The 24,523-nt window shown below is 39.9% G+C and overlaps 1 protein-coding gene across 4 annotated transcripts in view; it reads right to left on the bottom strand.

The window, feature by feature from the left end:
* Positions 1-24,523, bottom strand: part of LOC144755443 (putative ferric-chelate reductase 1) — a 552,454-nt gene that overhangs the window by 460,188 nt on the left and 67,743 nt on the right. For all 4 annotated transcript variants that reach the window (XM_078644381.1, XM_078644371.1, XM_078644398.1 and 1 more), the window contains one exon: positions 2,713-2,896. In XM_078644381.1, coding sequence (XP_078500507.1) covers positions 2,713-2,721 — 9 coding nt within the window. In that variant the 5' untranslated portion in view covers positions 2,722-2,896. The remainder of the gene's footprint in view (positions 1-2,712; positions 2,897-24,523) is intronic.

Raw genomic sequence — 24,523 nt, 5'->3', positions numbered from 1 at the left:
TTAAAGTAATTCGTAAGTGATATATGATGAAATATGACTGACTATATTTAGGGTTCACTAGTTTATTTGTTTTGTTCACTGAGTTACTAGTGATCGTACATTAATTCTTATACATTTTATTTGTAGGCTAACATTGCATAATAAATATGAATCTGTTGGTAAATACTTGGATATATATGTGGGTGGAAATGTGTGTGCACTGATTTTGGGGTTCAGGGTGGTGTTCCGCATTTTATCTCTTGACAACAGATTCTATGACTGGAATGTCTGACTCACAAAACCCTTTTTCAAACAAGCATAACTCAGTGAGAGGGGTGAGCGATGATATGGTGACAGATTCCTTTTGGGGGTTAGGAATTTTCCTCATGTGACACCAATAATTCCAAAGAGCACAGCAGTATGTGTATTACTGGTTTGAGGTATGAAACATGAGAAGGGTCAACAGCAGCATCAGTGATTGTGTGGTTGCTGTTCCAAAACAAATTTAGAAGATACATGGCAGCGGTAAATCCTCTGGAAGCTAATCAAGTGGTTGATATTACACTAATGGAGGACATTAAATTACTACCATTATGTATATCAAGCCTTGCAGATCCTGATAAAGTAGCTGTGAGTACGAAGATACTGCCACTACATCTGAACAACTGTGAATAACAGTGAGGGAAGCAGTGTGCAGCATGCTGTGATATTAAAAACAGAGCTTTTCAACTGTGAATAACAGTGAGGGAAGCAGTGTGCAGCATGCTGTGATATTAAAAACAGAGCTATTTTTTTAATTTCTTGCTTAATGACTTATAGTATGCAAATGAATGGGTCATACAACAAATGTCTGATCATACTGTGGGCCACAACCCCCTGGTGGGTCCTGAGCCGATTTGTGGTGTGTCATGAAAATGCAAGCTATAAATAAAGATTGCTTTAACCTGTGTATTTATCTCATCAAATTTACTGAGCTTTAAAGACAGAAGTTTAATGTCAGGCATATCTTTTGGCAAATTGCTGCTTATTTTGTAATATGGAGATTGATGTATGTTAACTCTCATAAAAAGAAAAGTAAAGTGAATTATGTACAATCTGCTGGGGTGCAAGTGAAAGAAAAGTCTGTAGGATATCATGTGTTTTGTAACACACAATAAAATGTAAATACAGACAAATTATCTGTATACATTGAAAATATCTACCACACAAACATGGCTTAAGCACCTAACAGCACTCAATGTCCAACCGACCATAGTGGATTCAGCAAAATCCTTAGGCATAACACTTGACACCAACCTCAACATGCAGCAACATATCAGCAAGGCAACAAAGGGAGCGAACTTCCAGATCAATACTCTGAGGAAACTTAAACCCTACCTCCCAGCCAAAGACTTCCAAACAGCAGTACAAGCGCTAGTCATCCCACGTATTGAATACGGCAGCACCGCCCTCTGCGGACTCCCCCTAACTACTACCGCACCACTAAGAGCTTCTATGAATGCTGCAGCGAGACTCATCACTGGGTCAAAAAAGCACTCCCATATTAACCCCCGACTTGAATTCCCTGAACTGGCTGCCTTTTGAAGCCAGAATACATCTGAAAATCGCCTGCATGACACACAAGGCGGTACACCTAAACTCACCTGGCTACCTCGCTCAGAAACTGACAATCTCTGGGGGTATTAGAAACACGAGAGGCACAAAGAATCTTCTGCTGAAACCTCGAAGATTCAGGAAGGAAAAAACATACAAGCGCTCCTTCTCAGGATTGGCGCCTAGGATTTGGAACTCACTCCCTCCCGAAACCAGGCTTATCTCCTCCACTACACTATTTAAAAAGGAAGTAAAAGCTATCCTCATGGCTAAATACACTTGATCTACTATCTCGAACTCTGTTAACACCCTGCACCGATCTGTACTACATGCTTGACCCATTTACTTATTTGTATGAGCTGTCTTATTACTCTCGTGATGGGCTTTGTAGCCACCTATTTGTACTGTATGATCTAGTGATTTATTTTTTGACTATGTTCCCTCATGTACCCCTCTATGTAAAGCGCTCTGATATCTGTGAAGATCTTGTTCGCGCTATATAAAACTTTGAAAATAAATAAATAAATAAATAAATAAAATAAATTTAGCAAAGCGAAACTGAAGCAAAAAGTGGAAACAAAGATTTGAATAGGATCAAAATACAAATCCAAACATCATACTTGGTGATGCACACATGATAAATATTCACTGGAACCTGATTTCCATGCATTATCAATTATGTGCTATATATAGCTTTATCAGTAAAACTTTGCGTCCGTGCAAATGTAGGAACAATTTCAATGAAAATGTGCTGTCTGTAAATGACAGGGCGCTACCACGCAATGCTTTAGTGTCATTAAAAAAATCGCCCGCATCATGTCCATTAAAGCTAGATGGGTCGCGAAAGTGTGTAATTCTACAAATTGGGTAGTGATTCTAAAATGTTTGGGAAGCACTGTCCTAAAGGTTCTGATAGACATGGAGGCATGACAAAGGACAACCCCCGCTCACCTCCCTTGGAAGCATCTTCCAACACTTCAGCAATGCACACTTTCCTAACAAGTTGGGTCAAATACAGTATCCAATAGCATTCATCTTCTGAAGCAGGTGAGAAATGCATGTGTACAACCGAAAACTGTCGTCAATAAAAACACTTAATATGTGGCTGAAAGGTAGTGCAGCAGTCGAAATAGTGTTTACCTGATACATCCCTTTCTCCTGGTTCAGCTGGAATCTGTTCAAGCAGAAAAAATACTGTATCACAGCTCCTGATGCAAGAAGACGAGTTGGTTGTTTTGAAAGTTGAGTCTCAGGTTGCAAAAGCAGGCATATTGGTAACTCGGGAGGGCATGGGTAATGCAGCTAAAGCTGTCTTGAGCCCGACCTAAAAAAGAGCAAATGAAAAATGCATTTTGAACTAAAAGACATTCTTTGATTTCACCTCGATAAAAAATTAAATGGCACTGAATATAAGCTAATACAGACACCGGAACAGTGTCATTACTGTGAAACAGGGTCATTAATTGGCAGAATGCTTTATGTTTATGATTCTGTGTCTGTAGTCAAGCCAGACTTCTTTTGAAACATCCCTCTAATAGGCTGAAAGCAAAGTAAGTTGACAGATCCCTCCAGAAAGAGGAAGGGTCCCCATGGACAATAATCTAAGCGTGTTTAAATATCAAAACGATGCAACATACATACTGATGCGTCATTGTAGGACGGAGCACTAGCATTTAAATAGGTTTGTTAATAATGTTTTTGTGTTAATAAGTAGCTGGGTATATAAAGGGCACGTTACGTTTTGAATGGGTGGACTGCCGTTAACGGCCAGTGCTTATTGTTAATTTATTTAGGAATACAGCAACACAGAAGTGTAAATGTATTGCAAACACATGAAATAATATATCCACATATGAACTACAGCTATGTATGCTCAATGTAATATGTTTTAGCATCGAGCATAAGGGAGAGTTGTGCAGAAAATTATTCCATGGTTTACAACTCAGTTAATCAATGGACTAAAAACACACACATATTCGATTCATTTCGCAAGCTTGTTTTAAATAGGCAGCAGCAAATCCACATCAAGCAGTGCTGACTAGTATGACACGCAGGTGCTCAGGATGACAAAGTCATACACAGTATAAACCTCCGAAACTTTTATCACTCAATGCTGCCCATTAATATACTGCAGGGTCCAGTATGAATCAGTCCATACCAATACGACATAGTGCCGCCCAAGATCACACAATGCTGATACCAGACGGTGCTTCCCAGAATCAAAATGCTCTTCTCAATATGGATAGTGTTGCTCACAAGCACACAGCATCCGACACAACTGTCTAGTATCACACACTGATGCACACACATCCACCATTTAATGCAAATGAATGCAAGATTTATTTTTGGACCAATCTCAGGCTGAGGACAGAAGGAGAGAGATGGTACAGTGTACGTGTATTCGCACGGCCTGTGTGTTTGCGTAATACTGTTTACTCAACGAGTACCAATGTGTGAAAGTCACCCCTGTATATATTGCTCAAGTGTTCAAATGGATCCCCACCAAGTCCAGGAGAAGTGTCACCCAGGCGCTTGTTTGCATTTCCATAGTCAAGCTGTCTGCTCTCTACGCTGGCACAACCAAAAACCTCCAAAAGAAATTGCAGTGCATCCAGCACTCCTCTGGCGGACTTATCCAGGACATCCCCCACCGAAACCACATATTCGGTCACCTGACAGACCTCAACTGGCTTCTGGTCAATAACAGAAATCACCTTCAAGCTTGTTACACACATTACAAAGCACTACACGTTACCAGACCAGAATAACTCAACCACTGCCTCTCCTACACACCGACCAGACACCTGCGCTCTGCCCATCTCGCCCTGGCCACTATCCAACAGACCCGAAAAACATTGGCTGGAGGAAGATCCTTCTCCTACCTTGCTGCAAATACCTGGAACTCCATACTTCTGTACCTCAGGCATTCACAGTCACTGCCTCAATTCAGAATCGACCTCAAGATCTGGCTCTTCGACTGAATTGCAGAGCACCCCTCAAGCGCCTTAAAACCGAAAGAACCGGTCTTCACGTTCAGCTCCTCATAAATCCCTGTCACAGCTTGATATGTTTCTAATTGGCAACTTGCTAGTTTCATCTTCTAAGCTGTCACTTACTGCAATTCTCTAACTATTTATTCTATTGACCAGGCCTACCTAGGCATCAGGACCTCAGAGGTGGACATTCGAGCATAAACGTCTATTAGACATCTTAAATATTGATACTATGAGCTCTCACGAGAGTTCTTGGAGTTTATTATTCACTCAGCATCACCCTTCATCGTCTGGGATGCATGTAAGGCCTCATGCAGTGGACAAATGCTTCAGATCGTGGCTTGTCAATGAAAGGCTATGCTGGCGGCGGAGATGGAGGACTGCCGAACTCTTGGTACTTTAGAGTCCAATCTAGGATGCTTCATAGGCTACGGTTTGAGTCCCTTCTGGAGAAGTCTATTGCTCTGTGGGCATTGCTCAGGAAGTGAATGATGGATCAGGTAGTTAAAGATTATTGCGCTAGACAGCTGATCAGCTTTGAAAATAGTGAAGTTATGAGATGGATCCTCTCAGTTAGAATAAAGGATGGTTCCAGTGCTAAAACTATTAATCCTGAACCTAGTCTCACGGTCTCCATTATCCCCCATAGGAAGAGCCAGGAGACTTGGTCAAAGGCTTTTGCTGCATTTAGAAGTATCATGACCACTGGTCCCCCACAAGAGGAGATCGTTTCCAAGGACCTGATTGCCATATTGACGTGAGATGTTGTGTCCCGTCTAGGGATGAAACCATGCTGGTTTGGATCGACCAACCCCGAGATAACTGCAGACAGCCTGTTCACAAGAATTTGCGTGTAAATCTTTGAATCTGCATTGATAAGAGAGATGGGGAGGTATCACCCACAAAGTGTTGGATCTTTCCCTGTTTTCAGGAAATTAACGGTCAGTCTCTCCCCAAAACACAGGTACCCGGCCGAGTGTTTCAAACAAGTCAAACAGATCCCTAAAGAATGGGGTCACGATATGAAAAAAGGTGGCATAAAATTCCAGCAGGATCTGATCAGGCTGGAGGCCTTCCCTTTAGCCAGGGAACCAATAGCAAATGTAACTTTAGAGAAAGTTATGGGTGTTTCGCACCTTGATTTTTCACTCTGGCTCAATTTATGTTGGAGATACTGCCCAGTATATTGGAGAATTTCATCGGTAGATGAAGAACAGTCGTCTCAGTAGAGGGAGTGATAAAACTGCCCAAAAATGTCCCTGATAGCATTTGGATCCACCACCATCACCCATTCTCACCCCTAATCTGATTTATCTTCAGAATTCAACATCTTTTTATCGGGCTGACTGCAAGGATGCTCCGGTTCTCTCTCAGATCCTATAACCATTTCATGAGGTACTAGTTAGGGGTGCCCTCTTTCCCCTCAGCCATTTGCATTATATATAGAGCCCTTCGTCCAATACCTGAGATTGTCAGCGGCAATTCAGCCCCTGTGGATACATGGGCATGAGGTTAAAGCCCTGGCATATGCAGACAATTTTGCTGTTTTAACTCCTACTAGAGGTTTAGAGGCGGTGGTGACGGCTGCTCAAACATTTGGGAAAGTCTCTGGATATAAGCTTAACACAGATAAGACGCAGGTCTTGTCCAATGGTATTACCCCTTGTCATGAGAAAAGATGGGTACAGATGGTCATCTTTAAGGATTACTCTTTTGCTACACATGGCTGACATTCTTGAGACTAATTATGGGAAACTTCATCAGCACTCGGCCAATACTTTAACTAAAAGGAACCGTCTCCATCTAGGTTTGATCGGACATTGTAACCGCATCAAAATGATTATCCACCCGAATTACCTTTATTTGTTTTGTTGTATCCTGCTTTTTTCTCCTGGTGGTCTTCAAGAGGATTGAGATTTCATGGCAAAAGTTTATCTGGTGATATAGGAAACTTTGATGTAAGATTCAGCTTCTTTAGCAAAGAGGAAGGCGGTGTCTCACTTCTGGACTTGTGATTTATTTACCTCGCCTCATTCTTTTCATGTCTCCGCCTGGTTTTGGGTTGGGGACGTGGTTACAAGAGTGAATGTTCACTGACTTCTTGCCACTGTGGGACCAACCATTCCAGGTGTAGAGATCATCTACACAATGTATTTTAAACAAACCCGATTTAAGACACCAAAGGTTTTGAATCTTATTTGGGGATCGTTAAAGAGTATATTCTTTGATCTTATATCACTTAATCAGTTAACCTTTTACAGACACAATCCCAACCTACCCTTCTGTGTGCATATCTGTTTTCATGAGAACTGGTAGAGGGCAAAACTCTTCACCCTGGGTCAAAATATTTGAGGGCAGAGTGCTACTCTCCTTCGGGAATTTGAAGTCGCAGTATTCTCTTCCCCACAATTGTTTCTGCAGGTATTTCCAAGCTTGACACTTCATACCTAGTCTCAATGTAGATGAGATCCAGTACTCTGATAATTCTTCTTTACTAGAGCTTGTAGTGAAGACTCCAGCAAAGAGAAATATTGGCATGGTATATGACCGAAATTATCAGCAGAACACATGGAGGATCCATTTCAGGATAGGGCAAACAAATGGAGCCAAATTCTCTAAACAGTGCAGCTGATCTGAGGTGCAGTAAAATTCTGGCGCAGTCTGCTCTTAAAGGGTCACATGTTGAGGTGCATAATTTTAAATTCATCAATGACTTTTATAATACTCCACACCGCCTCTTTGTTATGAAGCTCTGTTATGCTGCCTCCGGTGTGCTCTAGGGGCTGCTAATACTGTTCATATATGTGTCTCTTGTCCCGTCCTGTGCTTTGTTTTTGGTAAAATGTATACCATCTCAAATCACCGGGTGGTAAAGGATCTGAAACGGATTATCCTGGGACACTCACTAGCTATCCCTTACCATTTAGCAGGTTTCTATTTTTTTGCAATCTCTCTGGCAAGACTTGTGCTGGCACGCTCCTGGCTCCCTAGTGAGTGCCCCGATACTTGGAACTGGTGGCAGGAATTTTGAACATCACCATGTTGGAGATATTAGTACAGCATACACTGCAGAGTGGGAGGCTGAGGTATATATGAGATCCAATTCAGTCTTGGATGATGGATGCACTTGCTGGACCGGTCACTCCAGATCAATCTTTAAACTCTGTTCTTCTCCATGCTGCTCCCCCCCTACACCGAATAATTTATTTTTAGGTCTCGGCCAGAGTCCTTTTCTCGGGGTTTTAAAAATTCTCGTGCGTGTTATTTCCTAGGTCCATTTTGATTGGGCTTTGTGTGCGTGTATTTTTAAAACAGAACACGCAATACGCCATGGGCGGTCGCGTAGCTCCTCCCATGGCCTATTGGTGTCTGTTACGCTCACCAAAGCCCATGTGTCTTCAATTATCGTGCCGATACGGGCGCGATAATTGAAGACATATGCCTGCAGTGGCGCGCGCGCACCTCTCGCAGGCTTTTTTTTTTTAACTGTATTTCGCTATCGCTTTCAGTGCTGCTTGTTTCGTATGCTTTTTACCCGGCATGTTCTACAATCCCCACGCTGCAGGTTACCAAACACACCAGGCGTGAACCAACCCCCCCGCCCCCGCAGCTCTCACCTCAGTGGGTCCGCAGCCCACCAAAATTTGCCTTTGTCCCCGGCACACGGCGGGCTAGCAGTCCGGTATCGATGTACCAATATGATCCTGACCGGAGCTGGGCCAGAGCAGGCAAAGGCAGAACCAGAAGCACCAGGCACCAGGTAAGGAGGCAGCAGAAGGCGGTGGGTTTTATGTTCTTAATGTCTTAGGATCTTCGGTGGAACAGCAGGACTTTGGCGTCGTAAAAGACCGGGGTACGGAGCAGTCCAGCAATCCGACAGTCCTACGACAGAACAAGCGAAAAAAGCACAGAACGTGGCGCAGCCAGCAAACATTCAGAACAGTCAAACCGCGAACCGCGGCAGGCACTCCGGGGTACTGAGATACTGAGCAGTCCAGCCACAGAGTAAGACAGCAGGCAGTCAAGCCGCAAACCGCGAGCAGCAGCGGCAGGATAATGAGCAGTCCAGCCACGCAGCAAAACAGGGCACTGCAGGCAGGCAGTCGAACCGCGTGCATGGACTGCGAACAGCGGCAGCGGCGGGGGCAACAGCGGCAATGTGTGGCTCCACCTCTTCCTCTTCCAAAACACACGTCCAGTGTGAAAACCCTGAGTGAAACCAACATCATGCAGTTGTATAGCGCTTAGTGGAATGACTGCTATTCAAAATACCACTAGCGTCAGGGGAAATGATGTTATCCTATGAGAGAAAAGATCAGGAGTTCTTTTGTACCAGAAGCTTTTGAGTTGCTACGTAGTTGCTTTATTATAATCCTAAGGCCATGGGAAATGACAAAGAATCAAATATTTCACGTACAGTATGTCCTTTGCTCTGGTTTTTCGGTGGCCCACTGATCAAGGTAACGCAGAGCAATGTGTTGTAAGTCTAGGTATATAAGTGTTGCCAAAATGCCTGAAGAACAAAAATGCGTTTTCTGTCTTTGAGACTTATACTGCCTTTTGTTTGGCTATTGGCCTTGTGTTTTAGCTGTGTCCCAACATTGTCTTTATGAATGTTTTTCACAAGCTACCCAATCCAGACAGACTCCCAAATTATCTATTATCAAATACACACTGCCAACGTCTCCCCCTTACAAAGTTCTCCTTCCAAGAATTTTGACATGCATCAATCATTTGCCCTCCGTACTAAATTTGCCCCGTAGTACATAATGGGGGATGTGAGGTTAGCCGGATTTAGAAATTTCAAACATGTTAACATTTCTGTAGGGAGTTATTCAAGAAAGGTCAGATTTCAGCATTCTATGTTTGAGTAGATGGTTTTTCAGTCTGGTTTAAAGCCTGTTCATGTAGATCCATACCTGTCACTCTGTTTTAACTCCGCCTCCCTTTAGGCCTTCGATTACTCATCATTGTTCAGCTGTTGACCATTTATCGTACTAGAGGTTTCCAGTCATTTTCTGTATGGCCTGTGGTCGAAGCTGGATGTAAGACTGGCCACAGAGAACGGGGACTCTGACCCTCACTTCTGCGAATTTCGGTGTTTGAGATTCCAATTTGGAATGATACATATGGCCCTAGGTTAATTGAATAAGTCGCTTGGGGGCGAATCTTTGACGATTGGCCAGGGTCCTTCCCCAGTTAGTTTTCTTGACTTGAGCTTTCGCTGATGGTAAAATATGAACTGGGTGTTCAAAAAGATCAACAAGGCCCAAAACATTAAGTGCACATCTGATGCATCTTAACCACGGATCTTCTCAATATTACATGTAGATAAACTATCTGACAGAATTTGCCAGGAAATTTCTAATTCAGCAGTAGAATACACTTTGACCCATAATAATAACCGAGCAAGAGGTATACAATCCTCAGGTTAGTTCAAGACCACTTGAAAGTGACAAAAAAAGTTTGAGGCCCCTTGGGGGACGACGAGAAGCCTCCTAAGGAAGGCATTCAATGCAAGTTGGAGCTTGGTGCAGTCTGTGTACCCCTATACTCCCACCAATTATGTAGCAACTGACATGCATTTTGCTCTACATAGTATCTTCATTTCTATAGCGGGCTTCTGGAACAGCATAGTTACTAAGCGAAAAAGAGTTTCCATTGCCCTGTTAACTTGCTGCACCCTTAATGATATGAGAAGATTTTGCTTGAATAAATTATTTAAAAGGTTTCCTAAATAGGAACATTTTGTGACGTTATCCAATGGGGTTTTTTGCAGATGGAAAGTTTTTGGTGATTTTGGGACACATACGATTTTTTGAGGATTAATTTCAAATCTAGAGATTTCATAATGTCTGCAAAAGTGTCAAGGCTCTCTGTGTAAGCTATTTGCTGTCCTTGCTAGGAGGGCAGCATCATCTTCATAAAAAAGCGAAGAGGTGAAGAAGAAAAAAAATAAAATAAAAAAACGCTGGCCTTTGGAAAATCTATTTCCTTCTACAATAAAAAAGCCTCCAGTCCATTTCTGTGTACACAAAACAAGGAAGGGGCAAGGATACACCCCAGCAGTACACCCTGGACCGAGCCTATGGGGTCAGTGATATCACCTTCAAGACCATAGCTGATCTTCACTGTAGTATTCTGATGTAGTCTCCAAAGGAGGATAACAAAGGGCTTCTCCACCCTCATACCCAATCATGCTCCAGAGCTTATCGCAGTTTACAATGTTGAAAGCATATGGCAAGCCCATGAAGACCAAATGTTATGAGTACTTCATGGACTTAGTGTACTTACTAACGATTAAAGCTAATTTTAGACACTGCTCAACAGTTCCTCAACAATGTCTAAAGCCATACTGGGTTCTTCAGAGTATGCTATTATCACTAGCCCATATTTCCAAACGGGCTAATAACACCCTCCCCAGGATCTTGGCTATAGTATCTATCAGAGAGATCGGTCTGTAGCATAGTGGGTAATTTCCATCCCCTTTATTTCATATAGGGACCACAATGACCTCTATCCATGAAGCGGGGAAGTGGACCAAGAACAGAGGCAATGAAGATATTGGTCAAAATTAGGGCCTAGAGTGGGGATTATTTTAAAAAAGATCAAGTGGAACTCCGTCCGGGCCTGGGGCTTTCCTACATATGTACTGAGCTATCACTAGCGCCACCTCTTTAACCAAGATAGAATGACTAAAATGAGAACCCTGTGCCATTTCATTGCAAGCAACAATACCCCTTTCCTCTGCGTCAGTGATTTTGCTTTGGGGACTAAAAATGCACTAAAAGTGCGCAACCCACTCTGTTCCTGCAATTAAACAATCAATTTTGTTTTCTAGACCAGCAGTGAACAGTGGGAAGTAACTTCCCATACCTTTTTGAGTTCCTGAGGGAACCAGATAACAATAAGTCAGTCCAAGCTTTACTTTTATACTCTCCGTTCCTAGTTTTAAGTGTAACCTTATAATACATCCGTGCTGTATTCACCGTGTCCCTATTTCTTGGTGCAGCGTGTAGGGCATTTTTTTATTGTCTGTGTGCTGTTTGAAAGAAATATTATTTAAAACATCTCATATTGAGTGTTTAAAATGGGTTATTGACTGATCTTCCTAATTTTTCAGACCAAATACCCTTGCGTTCTTAAAATTGCATAATGCAAAATTAAAATCCCCTACCCACAGAGTACACAGGGTGCGGTTGGAAGTGTTACCTCTCACATAGAGGATATCAGCTACTTGAGTATTACGTTAGTCAAATATGTTATTTAGCAACTCATTGTTGTCCTTTTAACTCTTTATCCATTGATCTTCTGTTTTAATGTCTAAATAAGGTAATTTATATATTATGTGTATTAGTAAACGAATAACTGATTTATCTACATTGCTACATATAGGGCTCTCTGAAAGTAATTTACCTGTATTTAAGTAGGAAATGTATTTTTATAGGTTTCTGCTGTGCATTTTTCATGTCTATTTGACCTAAAAAATTGTACGGCTTGTATTTGTTGATAGAACAGAATCAAATTGATAGATTTGCATGTCAAGATTTGACACAGACATAGAGATCAATATATATATATATATATATATATATATATATATATATATATTACATTACCTACTAGCGGTCGCCAGTAGGTATATATAGTTAGGATTTTTTTCCTATGGGATTTTTGAAAATTCTATGTCGAATAACTTTGCCGTTTGAAGACGGAATTGGCTGAAATTTGCAGGAAAATGGAACATTTTGTTTCTGAGCAGCCCCTGAAAATTTGGGGGGGTTTCGTTAAGGGGGGGCCGAGAAAAAAGGGGGGTCCCAAAACGCGGTTTTCCCATGCAATTTTCCATAGGGCGGTTGGACTCACTTTTAGCTCAAACGGCTGAATGGATTTCCATGAAACTTGGCAAAATTGTAGATATTGTTTGCCCGATGTGCCTTTGCTAGGTCTCAATATATGTGCTCCAGTGGATTTTGATAAATTAACGTTCAAAAAAATATATATATCTGTAACAGCGCTCCGGTTAGCGCCCCGGTTCGCGTACCTGACGCGTAACGGAACTTCGCGAAGCGAAGCTGATTGGCTCTCCGGTGTCTGTCAACATTCTAAAAGTCCGGAGCGGCCGCCATCTTGTCTTTAGGTAGGATCGAGAGACAAGAGGTGAAGAAAAACGAAGGGGGAAATTAATGAAAGGGGGCAAGGTAGACCCCTCCTTACCCCCTAGGATTGACGAGGGGGCTATTAAAGGGTCCCACGGGGCAAAAAAAAATCCCCAAAAAAATCTGTTTTTTCGGGGTAGAGGCGCTACCCGGTACGCGAACCGGGTAGCTAACCGGTAGCGTAAAGGGAGTCCGCCATCTTGTGTTTCGGTCGAATTTAATCACAAGATGGAGGAAAAACAATGTGGGAAATGGGTATAAGGGGGCTCGGCAGACGTATCCTGACCCCCTAGGTTTTCTGAGGGTGGCTGAGGAGGCCCATATATGCGAGAAGAAAAACAAATTTTTTTTCAAATTTTCGCGCGGTTAGCGTCCGGTGCGCGAACCGGGTAGCGCTCTGGAAAGCATAAATCATGAAAATTATTTTTAAAAAGTTACATTTAAAATTTGTTTAGAGTGATCATAGTTAGGGTAGCTCTGAGAAGAGCTTTTGGGTCTGTGGTACATTTAGGTACTTATAAGTAGGTACCAATACATAGTCTTAAATTCAGGATGAAAATTCTGTTCCCCTCATCTGAGAAGTGAACTCCATCTCCTCTGTAGATATCTTGCATGTAGTAACGCAAGTTATTGTTGTAGATGGAGCCCATTCCATGGTCTCTCATGTAAGCTAAAACAGACTTATTTACATGCTTCCTCGATTTCTCAATTTGTGAACAAAAATGGTTGGACCACCTCCATTTCTGTCTTTGGCATATATTTGAATATACCAAGGCAGTTTGAGGAAAAAGTGCCATCAATTGCTCAAAGGTGTCCTTTAAAAGCATTTCCAGACCTACCCCAGTCAAAGTGCCCAAGTCATTTCCTCCACACTGCACAATTAACAGGTCAGGGTTTGGCAAATGCAAAAAGGTTTTCACCAATGGTATCAATTGGTGACATCTCAATCCTCTGTGGCCAATCCAGTTAATTTCCACATTTTGTAAATTGAGGTTGTGTAAATTTCTGTTAACAGCATACCTTTGAGCCCAGAGGATGTAACTATGTCCAATAATCCAGACAGAAAACATGGTGAGAGAATGTTCTGCTGCAGTCAGATGAAGTATGGGAATGAAATGGCAGTTGAAACAGTAGGAGTTTGTAATGAAAAAAAAACTGTGGAGTTTCAGTGCTAATGATTCAGTAGCAGTGATTGGTGGATTATGATTGCTGAAAACAGAAAGTTAGGGTGCATGGATGAGTTCTTTGAAAGATGTAATTTGATTGGTTAAGAAAAAATCATTTTAAGAGACGTTGCACTGGATAAGCAGGTGTACTGAGAGTTCAGAGTTCAGTTGAAACATTGTTGTGTGAACTTGTAAACATGAGAGGTCTTTCAGGAGGTAGTTGCTATGGAAAAAGGCAGAAAGGGCAGAGGGGGGAAGGGTGTTGATTTGAAAAAAGTGAGGGAAGAGTTTTGATTGGGTGACATGAGAGATATGTGTGATGAATTACAGCTTTTCTGTGCCTTTGTTGGTTGCAGCCTCTGGAGTGCATACCCTTTGCTCTGCTAAAGAAACATTGGTGTGTGTCTGAGACTGTTTTGAAACTCAAAAAGTATTTGCTAAGGTGAGAAAAGATTCATTTAATTTATATAGAGAATAGTATGCTTTAGGGAGAAAATTATGAAGAAAGTTGTATATTTAAAATGTTGTTTTGTGTCAAGGGTTTTACAAATAGATTTTGTTTCTTTGAGAAATTGTAATTGAGATAATGTGAAGTATTAGTACTGAAAGGGTGTGATTGTACATAGGAGCTGTGCTGTGTTTTCAAATTATGACTTGAAAATCGTTTTTAAGGAAAAGGAATGCTTTTTAAATTTATGACAAGGAAAAAAAGTGTCTGCTTCTTTAGCAAATATTTCACTTGCCCCATGATTTAGGAAGAATAATTTCCTTACTTGATGTGTTTAAAAACGATTCTTGAAGTCTTTTAGGTTTCTTGATATGTACTGCTAGAGTTTCATAGCCAGCATGGGGCATATTTAGAAGGACTTTGAGCCACTTTCACGTTATTTTCCCCATGTTAAAAGTGACGCAAAAGTGGTGCAAAGGCCTTGTAAATATGCTCTCATGTTTGAGCCACTTTCACTTTATTTTCCCCATGGTAAAGGTGACGCTAAAGTGGTGCATGGGCCTTGTAAATACGCCCCCATGTGTGTTAGGGCATTTTAAGTCACTTACCCCATGATTTAGGGAGAATAATTTGCTTACTTGATGTGTTTAAAAACGTTTCTTGAAGTCATTTAGGTTTCTTGATATTTACAGCTAGAGTTTCATAGCCAGCATGGGCCATATTTACAAGGCCTTTGAGCCACGATCACGTTATTTTCCCCATGTTAAAATTGACGCAAAAGTGGTGCAAGGGCCTTGTAAATACGCCCCCATGTGTGTTAGGGCATTTTAAGTCACTTACCCCATGATTTAGGGAGAATAATTTACTTACTTGATGTGTTTAAAAACGATTCTTGAAGTCTTTTAGGTTTCTTGATATGTACTGCTAGAGTTTCATAGCCAGCATGGGGCATATTTAGAAGGACTTTGAGCCACTTTCACGTTATTTTCCCCATGTTAAAGGTGACGCTAAAGTGGTGCATGGGCCTTGTAAATACGCCCCCATGTGTGTTACGGCATTTTAAGTCACTTACCCCATGATTTAGGGAGAATAATTTGCTTACTTGATGTGTTTAAAAACGTATCTTGAAGTCATTTAGGTTTCTTGATATGTACTGCTAGAGTTTCATAGCCAGCATGGGCCATATTTATAAGGCCTTTGAGCCACGTTCACGTTATTTTCCCCATGTTAAAAGTGACGCAACAGTGGTGTAAGGGCCTTGTAAATACGCCCTCATACCTCAACTAGTGTGTTAATTGTTTGCCTACTGTTATTGGTTTACTGTTTGGAAATAGTGGTTAATACCTTTTTTTACAAATATTTACCACAGATTCAACTGAAGATCTTTTGAAAAATTCAAAAATGCCCTCAAGGCAAAGAAAAATGAAAGAAGCAAAGCGACTTACACCCCACCTTGGTAAACCTTTGCAGCAGTCCTCTACAATAAAAACTTGTCAAGTCACCAGAAAAACTCCGGGTAAGACAACAAAATCTTTCTTAAGAAACATTTGCAGACGAAAAAGTATCAGTACAGAACATGTTTTAGTCCAGAAGAAGAGAGCCAATTTAAATGGGAAGGAAAGGCCACTCAAAAATGTTACTGCTAGAGCAGGAGATAACTCTGTGCATGGTAGTAGAAGAAAAAATCTGTTTAGGGACATTCGTAGACGAATGTTCCGCAACAGGATAATTGGCAATTTGTTAAAAAATATTAAGAAAGGTCAACAGAAAGTGGCTTTTTATAAGAGAAAGAAAAATGTAGAGAAAATTATTGATCAGGCTTTCGAAATTAAGCGAAAGTTATTTATTTTGATAATCAATAGAATTAGGAAACTAAGCAAGGAAATTTATGATTTCAAAACAAATAGTAGATGGAAGAGAACAGTTAATCGTAGTAATTTTTGTGAAGTTTTTTCAGGAGAATGGATGCATAGTTCAAGTTGTGAGGCATTTTTTAATGAGGAGAGTTATTTCCAGGATAATGATTTGGTGCATGCAGTTGACACCAGTGGTCGTGCTTATGAAGTGAAAGATGGTTGTCCAGTTGAAAAAGAAAAACTTGTGTCAACAGAGGCAGAAGAGGTGTTAGGTAATGAAGTTTTAGGAAGACGTCCTAAGGGACCAGTGTACACCTGGAAGTGTAGTAGTATTTGCAGTGTGCGACAGGATTCCATCAATTTGCTTTGTGATTTTGTACGGACATTTAATAAGAAAAGTTTGAAGCAGAAAATGAAGTTGTTGCAAGAATTAGATCCTTGCAGAGTGAGAGAAGTGACAGGTTTGCATGGTCATTCACTGGCTTGTCTTTCCAGGAGAGTATGCCAGAGTGTTTTTCATCATTTCAGGATGCTAGCAGTGCATCATAATAAAGTGAGGAAATTAGTTAGAATGTTTTATTATGCTAAGAGTCCAGCAATTATGCTTAAACAATTATGCTCTGCTCTTTTGCACGGTTCTGAACTAGATGTGAAGAATATTTGTGAAGAAATTGAGTTTTGTTACTTTACTAGTAAAGCGAACAATGTTGAAATTGACCCAGTAGAAGAAGGTAATGTGGAAGAGAGTGTACAGATTTCCAGTACAGATAAGTTTCTCAAGGAAATTTGCACGTTTACGGTGAAATCAAGTGAGAGGCCTAATTTCACTTGTGTGTGTTGTCGACGGACTTATTATAAGAATCAGACTAAGTTAGTGGATTTATATGCAAAAAGTGAAATGGAAAACAATAGTGAATGGAAGGATTTTGCAACATACTTGATGGTAGAAAATTGTTTTGATTTAGGATCAGATCAACGTATGTGTACTTATTGTTTTAACAAATTAAATCAAAACCGGATGCCTGCTAGAGCAGTTCATAATAATCTGGAATTGGTTGACATTCCTTCTGAACTGAAGGATTTAAATACTTATGAATCTATTTTGATTCAAAGTGTCCATCCTTTTCAGGCTATTGTTAGAATGGAGCCTAAGACAGGGAATTTGCCTCCTTCGGATTTACAGAGAGGATTAAAGGGAAGAGTTGTTTATTTGCCTCTAGATTTGAAGAAAAATATTGATACAATTGGTGTAGACAAAGAGGAACCTCTGGTTATCCTAGTTAATGGGGTTCCGACAAAGAGTAAGAAAATCTGGCAAGATTTAATGGATGTTAGAAAAGTCAAAAAGGCAACGTTGTATTTGATGAAAAACAATGAGTATTACAAGAATGTATGTGTTGCAGAAGACGAACTAAGTGAAGAAGAGGACAGCGATTTGTGTGCTGGACAAATAGAGAAAGTAGATGCCTCTAAAAATGAAGAAATATATGAACATTATAGTGTTCATCCTTTGCATTCTAAAGAAGTCATGGGGGATGCTATTGAGTTGTTTCAAATGAAACAAGCCAAAGGAAGTCCCATTAGTGTTTGGGAGGAAAGTTTGGAAGCTCGGTGTTTCCCACAGTTATTTCCAACAGGTCGAGGAGGAAGATATGATGAGCGACATGATCAAATTCCTGCTTCTGAATACCGGACTTTACGATTGTATGCAGAAGATCCTAGGTTTCGTCAATGCATTCCCTATTTGTTTCATCTACTGTATGAAAGTGATCTGTCTGGACTGTCTTATGCAGTGAACCACATCCTGAAAAGTGGTGTACAGCTGCAAAATATCTCGGCAAGGGACTTTATGGATAAAGTCAATGTGCAAGACAGTATTTTGGATTCTCACCTGATTAATCTCATGGCATGTCAGCGTGGTACTAATGAGTATTGGTACAGTCGACATGGTGACTTAAAATGTATGCTGAGGAACTTAGTAACTCCCCCATGGTTCCTCACTTTCAGCTGTGCCGAGTATGGCTGGGAAGACTTACTTGAATTTCTACGAGAGGCAAATGGAAACATTGAAAATATCGAATTCAAGACACCCGGAGAACTGTGCTCTTTGGATCCAGTCAATGTATGCAGGTACTTCAATCATCGATTTGAAGCTATGATGTCTTTCATTACGAACAAGAAAAATCCACCTCTTGGAGAGGTGTTGGATTTCTTCTGGAGAAAGGAGTATCAAGCAAGAGGTGCTCCTCATATACATATGCTGCTATGGATCAAAGATGCAACCAAATTTGGAACAGATCCGGATGACTTAGTGATGAGTTTCATAGAACAGTATTCTACATGTGCTGTTCCAAACACAAAGGAAGACAAAAGTTTAAGAGAACAAGTTTTACGTTTTCAAAACCATCGTTGTGGAAAGTACTGTCGTCGTAAATTCAGAAACAAGAATAAGTTCTATACAAAATGTCGTTTTGGTTTTCCACGATCGGTGAAATCTAAAGGAAGAGTGAACAATGTGATGTCTTCGCTGCGACATAATGTGCTGAGGAAATCACCCAGAAATACATACAATTTAAAAAGAAACGAAGAGTCCAAGTACATCAACGACTACAACCCAGTGATTTTGTCCATGTGGAATGCTAACATGGATATACAGTTTGTGGCTGACAACTGTATGGCTGTGGCTCGGTATGTGACGTCTTATATCACAAAAAAAGAAAAGATCAAACTAAAGGATATGTGGGATGACATTTCACATGAAAAGAGCCTCAGTAAGAAGTTGTACAGTTTCAGTCTAAAGATGTTGTCGCATCGAGAAATCGGAACATACGAATGTTCTGATCGGTTATCTTCAGCAAGTCTCTATGCCAAATCTAGGAGTATAATTTGGGTGAGTCTTGGACTTGCTGCAACACCTAATCGAGTTCTGAAACCTGTACAGGAGATTGAGTATTTGGCAGAGAAGGAGCCAAACAGTACAGATATTTTGAAGACCAACATGTTGGATACATATTATCCAAATAGAAGCAGTCACCTCGAGAATGTTTGTCTGTATGAGGTTCTACAAAATTACATATTCAAGAGGAACATCAAAGAAGATGGTGATAAAGGAGTGTTTGCTGTAATTGGAAGTGAGGGATGTCTGGTCAAGCAAAGAAAATGCCATTTGGTAAATCATCGAAAATTGAGTGGCGAATCTCCTGAAAGAAAAGAGTTTTTCTATTTAGCTCTTTTGCAACTTTTCAAGCCTTGGCGTGCAGAAGAGGAACTGCTTGGAGATTTCCTCTGTTACGAAGATTCTTTCAATGCAGCCAAGGAGACCATAGAATGTCCTGTTTTTCCAAAATATCTAGAAATGTTGAATGCGGAAATCGAGCAGGAAGCAACAATTGCAGCCGAGATTGCTAGAGACAGTTCTCAGGACAGTCAGAGTTCTGTTTCATGGAGTCAGGATCCATTAGGAGGACCAGTTATCGAAAATGAAGCTGCCACTGCCATGATTGAAGTGGAAAGAGCCATGGCACATGCTCAGGAGGATGCGGTTAACTTAGAAGATTTGGAAAGACAACTCAACGTTGAGCAGAGGAAAATATATGACAAAGTTACAAACCAAATTGATCATGGATTAAGTCATGAGAAGAAAGAGTGCTCATGTACGTCGTTGAAGCCTGTCCGACTGTACGTGAGTGGAGAAGCAGGAACTGGAAAAAGTTTCCTAATTAAAGCAACTTCATGTTATCTGCAGAAAAGGACAGAGTCATCGCTGTCTTGTGTTGTCACCGCTCCAACTGGGCTGGCAGCACATAACATTAAAGGGATTACTTTACATCGTCTACTGATGCTGCCAGTGGAGCATGATAACAAATTACAATACCACAAGTTATCTGGAGATGCTTGTTGTGAAGTTTCCAGAGTCCTGAAGAAGATGAAACTTCTTATCATTGACGAAGTAAGCATGGTTTCTAATGTCATGCTTGCCTTTGTGCATTTGAGAATGCAGGAAGTTCTTAAAACAGAGTATGATGTGTTATTTGGTGGCAAACACATCATTGTTTTCGGTGATCTTCTGCAGCTGACACCAGTGAAAGGACAACCAGTGTTTAAACTGCTTACGCATGAAGATAACAGGAAGTGCCTAGGGAGCATTGGCAACGTTAACATATGGCTAAACTTCAATTATGCTGAGCTGCGTGAAAATATGCATCAGGCGAAGGATGAAGATTACAAGAATATTCTACAAGATGTTAGAATCGGGAAAGTGACCAAGCATGGGAAAGAAGCTTTACATGCACGATTACTGTGAAATTTGTATCCAGAAGAAGACATTCTGCCAGAGAATATTTTTCGGAAAATTACTGAGAAGAAATCTGGAATATGTTTGATGCCAACTCTTGCAGAATGTGCCATCTTCAACAACAAAATGTTGAATTTAGAAAACCAAGAGATTGTGAAACTGGAAGCTATTGACAGAACAGAGCATATGGGAGCAACAATTATTTTGTCTGAGAATTTGAAATCTAAATTGGATTCATTAGAGAAGACTATATCTAAAACTGCTGGTTTTGAAAAGACTCTGAATGTGTGCTTAAATTGCCGTATCATTTTTAGAAGGAATTTACATGTTGAAAGAGGTCTGGTAAATGGATCAATGGGTAATGTTGTTGATTTTGAGAAATACAGAAATAGAGATGGAATTGAATTTTTAAAAATTAAATTTGATGGCATTGAGGAAGTACAGCTAATTGGTCGTTGCTCTGCTAGGTTTTTGCTTGTAAAAGACTTATATGTTCGCCGTAAGCAGTTTCCTGTTTGCTTGGCATATGCGGTGACAAGCCATAAATCGCAAGGTTTAAGTGTAGACAGTGCATTGGTGAATATTGGCAGTTCTGTGTTCAAGGAGGGTATGGCATATGTGGCATTGTCACGAGTCAGAACTTTATCGGGATTGTACTTGATTGAGTGTGATGTCACAAACATTTGTGCGGATCTAGATTGTGTTAAGGAATACAATAGGTTAAGAAGAGAGTATGCGCCACATTTGCCTCAATACCCTTTGTTTGAGAAACGTGTGGTAGGCCGGAAATGAAGAAATGTGACCAATAGTAGGGAGGTTGTAGCAAAAAGACGAAAAGTCGATGAACCCGAAATTATAAGCAGAAAGAAAATGGATTCTGTTGAAGATGTTGTTGGTTTTCAATTTGAAAATAGTTCTGGTGTCAACTGCTACGCTAATGTAGTGGTTAATGTTGTCTTTTCTCTAGAAACTTTAAAAGAACAGATTGTGATCAATTCGGGTCAAAGATTTTGCTGTTTGTTGAATTCTGTGTTAGAGAAATGTAGTACTGATAGAACGAAAATAGAAAGTGTGTCTGAAATTCGAAATCTGTTAGACAAATGTTCAGGTCAAACGCAATTCTCTCAAAATATTCAGCAAGATTGTCAGGAGTTTTTAATGTATATGCTTGATGTATTGCAAGATGAAGGTGTAGATGTAGATAATCTGTTTGGCCTTTCTTATCAATGGCAGCATGACTGCGAGAACTGTAGGGTATCAAGTACTACTAGTGTAGACTCAGAAAGATTTATATATTTAACTTTGCCAGACAGTAAATCAGTGTCCTTTAATAAGCTAGTAAAAGCAGCCGATCAAAACATGGAGTGTAGCCAATGTAAGTCTGCAATGCTGTCCACATTATTTATAAGAAGTTATGGCCAGTATGTCATTTTAATGTTCCAACGATGTAGGCCTGATGGAACAAAATTGACAACTTTAATTAAAAATGTTGTGGCTTCGCAGTTGTCAATATCAGGAAGGACTTTTGTAACTGCAGCAATTATATATCATGAGGGTCCTTCAACAACATCAGGACATTACACAGCTTGTTTGAAGTCTGGAAATGGCTGGTCATTCTGCAATGATTCTGTTTTAACTTTGAAAAAAAGATTGCCTTTTGACCTTGAAAATTCTTACCTGGTGTTTTTACAACCAAAATTTTAGGGAAGGAATCTCGGGATTTGCTCTGAGGAATTTCAAGAGGTTCTAATGGCTCCTACACTATTTGGCCTTGAGGATAAGTGTAGTACAGAGTGAAAAGTTAATGTGGAACATGAGTGAGAAAGAAGGGTGAGATATTACTAGTACAGGATTGTGAAAGTGATCTTGGACGTTTTCTTTCTGAAAGTTGTGGAAAAATAAAATGACGGGATTTGCTTAGAAGAATTCCAAGAGTTATAAATGGCTCTTACACTATTTGGCCTTGAGGAGAAGTGCGGTAGAGAGCGAGAAGTCATTTATTGTATGTAACATATTTGTCAAAACGATGGAGCTTTTCTTTCAGAAAGTGGCGGGCAGAAAATAATAACAGCACAACAGAGTATAAGCTGTTCATAGGATATCCTTCGACCTCATGGAAAGTAAGTTACTTTTGAGGAGTTCTGATTTCTGATTGGTTATGTTATATGGGTTTTTTAAACACAATCATTTTGATTGTGTTTTTTTTTTCCCGCTGTTATATGATGAATACCTTCAACTCACTGTTTTAGTGAAATTTGATATATTCTGAGAACAGCAAAAATAAACCATTTAACATGTATAATTAATTCTGTACTTTGTATAGTGAATTTTAATTTGTACTCGTCTTGTCTCATGCTCACTCGTCTTTTACTACCTTCTATCAATCCTCTTTACATACTCACATTGCCTTTTGTTTTATTCTCTTTCACCCTTGTTCTCTAACTCCACTTATCTTTCAACCTTTGTTTCCCTATTCCAACTCTGCTTTTTTCTTTTCTCCCTTGCACCATTTTCCAGCTTTTAGACCCTCTGCTTCGCTTGTCTTTTCCATCTTTCCTCCCTTTGTTTTCTAAATTAAATATTTTTGGGTTCTCCTTTTTTGGTGCAATCAGTTAGTATAACTCACCCTCACTCATTTATCTTTCTTTGTTGCCTCACTCAGTATGTATCTGACACTCTTTCCTTCACTTCCTCTGTTTCCTCTCTCCCTCACTCTCTTATCCTTATTCACCCTTTCCTTATATAGTTTACCTTACTCACTTTCTTTTAGTAGCTTACACAACTTCAATTTAGTTTTCTCTTGTATCCTTCTTTTCTGTCACTGAAAGTATCTTCCTTTTTTTTCTCTTAGTAATTTACTCTATTACAATTTCTTTTTGTCTCGGTCTGTCTATCACCGTTTCTTTCTCTTTTTTTCTGCATGTTTATCTCTAACTTTATTTCTTTGTAAAATTGGATGATTTTCAATCTTTTCCCTTGTCTTTTCTAATTTTTAAATACATGTTTTAATATTTTTCAAATTTTTGTTCTTTCTTTCACAGATTGAAAGTATAAAAATAACAAGTGACTAAGTTAACGACAATTATAAGGTAAGTGTTTTGTACTCTTTTCGTTACATCTCTATCACATTTAACTTCTATTAGTTCCACTGCTTCATTTCTTTAACCCTCAGTTTCCTGCCTTTGCTACTTCCCTCATTCCTTTTTCTATTACTTACTTACTCTACTCCTTCCACTCCTTTTCTCAGTCCCTCTGTTCTCATAGTTCCTCACTCCTGTTCACTCACTCCGTCTCTATTACTCTCACTGTCTGACTCATCACTCTTTCACTACTTGTTCATTATGCTTTCTCCCTGTAGTTCAAGCACAATATGTTATTTACATTTCTTTGCTGTTTCAATTATTCCTTTTCTGTCACTTCTTTTCTGCTTTCTGTTTTTTCTCTCTGTTATTCCACATGTTTTAACCTTAGTCACTGTCATACATCTTGTTTTATTCCTGTTTACTTTCGCTCACTGTTTTCTTAACACTTCCCCTCAGGGTTGTTCTTTTAGTCCGGTTCTATCCCTACCTCTCATTCCACATCCTTTACTGTTTTTCTTCTTAATTTGAACATTCACTCACATTCTCCAAGAAACACTTGTTTATTATTCTTCTACTCTCCTTTTTTTCTTTCACTTCCTTATCCATTTTGTTTTTCTCAATTATACCCTCTTACATCTTTTCTTTGGTAAATAGATCTATTAAACAGTATCTCTGTGTTACTCCCTCTAGCCGTCTTTCTTTTAACATTACTCTCTGTTTCCTTCCCTTATACTCACTTCCTTTTTTAAAACAATTTTTTTTTCTGTTTCGCTTCCGGTTCGCGTACCGGCGCGCGAACCGGGAAGCGAATCAAAAGAAATAGAGGTTGCCAGAGTGCTAAACATTCTAGCAATTTTTTTATAAATGGGAGGTAGTTCTGAAAAGAACTTTTGTTTATTGTTTTTGTTGTTTTATATTTTTTTTTATTATTTTTCTGAACTTTTTTTGTATT

This window comes from Lissotriton helveticus, chromosome 1_1 (genome assembly GCF_964261635.1).
Source record: "Lissotriton helveticus chromosome 1_1, aLisHel1.1, whole genome shotgun sequence".
NCBI classification, from domain to species: domain Eukaryota; kingdom Metazoa; phylum Chordata; class Amphibia; order Caudata; family Salamandridae; genus Lissotriton; species Lissotriton helveticus.
This window is presented reverse-complemented; position numbering and strand designations above follow the sequence as displayed.